Raw genomic sequence first — 2,352 nt, forward strand, 5'->3', positions numbered from 1 at the left:
GTGTGTGTGTGTGTGTGTGAGAGAGAGAGAGAGAGAGAGAGACAGACAGACAGACAGACAGACAGACAGACAGAAGAAGAGAAGGGAAAGAGAGTGGAGGGGGGGTACAAGGGGGAGGGGGAGGGGGTGGGGGCTGCATTTATCCATACATGTCTTTAGTTTACGTATGTACCGAGGTATGTTTGTGATGAAGGCAAGTTGTTTCTTTCTATAACAAGCTTCTCCCTGTGTCCCTGCACAGATCGTGGCCACCGATGTCCGTGCATCCTCTCACAACCTCACGGCGTCTGTGGCGCAGATGACAGTCTGGGTCAAAGGTCAAACGACTCCGCCCCCAGCCCCAGAACCAATCGTCAGTATACCCTTGAGCACATCTGACATCATTGTCTTTATCGTTGGCATTCTACTCCTCCTGAACGTAGGCCTCACAATTTTTCTTTGTTACGTCCTAAGAGGAGGCAAAAGATCACCTTTGGGGGTTTTCGGTCGAAATTCGAAATATTATGTTTCCGAAAGAAGTAGAAATAAGGCTAACGCGGTGATGGGGGATGGCGTAAAGGGTCTGGAGGATGGTAAGAGCTCTGAAGAAGAGGAGACGCAACTTCCGATGCCGATGACAACACAGAAGGTAATCGTTGGGGAAGAAACAAACGCCCCCCAAGCTGGACCTGGACAAGAGACGGCAGTGAAACCCCTCAGAAACACTGTAGCATCCGCGGCCAACAGGAATAGATGTGACCTTACCGAATTAACAGAAAAGTTGAATTCGTACACTCTAAATAAAGAAAGCACTTCATTTGCAAAGAGCAATGACAATAACACAGGAATTAACAGCGTGGAGCAAAGCACTGAAGTAGGCCAGGAAAACAAAGCTTTTCTGCCAGAGCAGGGCGCTCTTCGAGGTGGGGAGGAGAGATCGGGTAATCGTATCAATATCCCAGAAAGCTCTAGGGCAGGACTTAATATTTCCACTGGTGTCACAAAACTGGAGTCGAAAGTAATCCAGCCTAGACCTGATAACAGTGAAAACTGCACAGTCCGTCCTTTTGAACAATCGGGAAAAAGTTATCAGCCGAATGGCAAGAGCGGGGCAAACAGCAACACTTCCAGTTTTTCAGAACGCTCTACGGGAGACGCTGTGCCTCTCATCAAACGACCAAAAAATAAAGAGTCTATCAGTCAACAACAACAACCGCAGCAAACTTCTGACAAAGGTGCATCGCCATCGACATCGAAAGACAAGTCGAATGTGACTAAAACTGATGGAGGGCTTACTCTCACTAAGACTCAAAACAAGGACGCCAAAAATAACTCGCAAGAGAAAGATGCTGCAACAGCCCCGAGCTCTGTGTCCACATACAACGCCATGCCTGTCTTGCCAGGGGGGAGAACACAGCTGACGCAAACTGGTGTGCCCCCCGTGGCCTTGGCATTGCCTTCCAGCTCAGGAACCAAGCCTAGAGATGCTTACGTCACCGTCACTAACCCTGTATATAATTTGCCCTCTACTCTGGGGAAAGAAAACGCACCCAAACCTGAAGTGAGCACTGGGTGGAAAGCTCCTGGGATCTTCCAGACCTTGTCGTCATCTCTCGAGCCGCCAACAAGCAGCCAAACCGGCGTGAAGGAAGCTACCACGGAGAAATCTTCTCAGATGCAGCCAGAAGCCACCCTCCCAAAAGACAGCCAAAAACAGAGCAGCGCACCAGTCAGGCCTACAACTCCTACTCCTGCACTGGAAGACAAAAAGCCGACTCGAGTAGTAGAAGAAACCCCAGGTCAAGACGCACGACATGTGACTTTTGTCTCCACCAGACCGACGAGTAGCAAAACAAACTTGCTGCAACAGCAGGATTACGTGAGCGCTGCCAAAGATCTTCTCAACGCTGTTAACTCAGCTAGCACTGGGAGTCTGAAGATGTGACGGGGCATAGTGTGGGGGTGGGTAGTTAGGTCCCATAAGGAAACATGGAACTTAACAAGAGGATTAGATTATGAAGAAGACCTTGGGCAAACTAAATCTACAAGAGAGAGAGAGAGAGAGAGAGAGAGAGAGAGAGAGAGAGAGAGAGAGAGAGAGAGGGGGGGGGGGGGGGGGGGGGAGAGAAAGGGAGAGAGAGAGTGGGGCGCGTACATAATAGTACATACTAGGTGAACAGTCCACAATTTAAGCGACGCCTTATAACATTTAACTCCATGTTTTTATACCTTCATTCAATTTTAAAACTTGTAGGGTAACATTGAACTTCGTACATGTATTTCTTTTGATATCGCGATTTTGAAGTCAGTTGGGTTCGTTTTGTTTTTGTTTTTTTGTTTTGTTTTTTTGAGTTGTTTTTTCTCGGGGGGGGG

General features: G+C 48.3%; 1 protein-coding gene across 1 annotated transcript in view; it reads left to right on the top strand.

Moving 5' to 3' along the window:
- Positions 1 to 2,310, top strand: part of LOC101851175 — a gene marked incomplete in the record, with an annotated part of 28,317 nt that extends 26,007 nt beyond the window's left edge. Inside the window, 1 exon segment of the mRNA XM_005092363.3 lies at positions 242 to 2,310. Within this exon segment, the coding sequence (XP_005092420.2) occupies positions 242 to 1,924 (1,683 nt within the window).
- Positions 2,311 to 2,352: the final 42 nt, after the last annotated feature.

Source organism: Aplysia californica, unplaced genomic scaffold (assembly GCF_000002075.1).
Source record: "Aplysia californica isolate F4 #8 unplaced genomic scaffold, AplCal3.0 scaffold00045, whole genome shotgun sequence".
In the NCBI taxonomy this organism is placed as follows: domain Eukaryota; kingdom Metazoa; phylum Mollusca; class Gastropoda; order Aplysiida; family Aplysiidae; genus Aplysia; species Aplysia californica.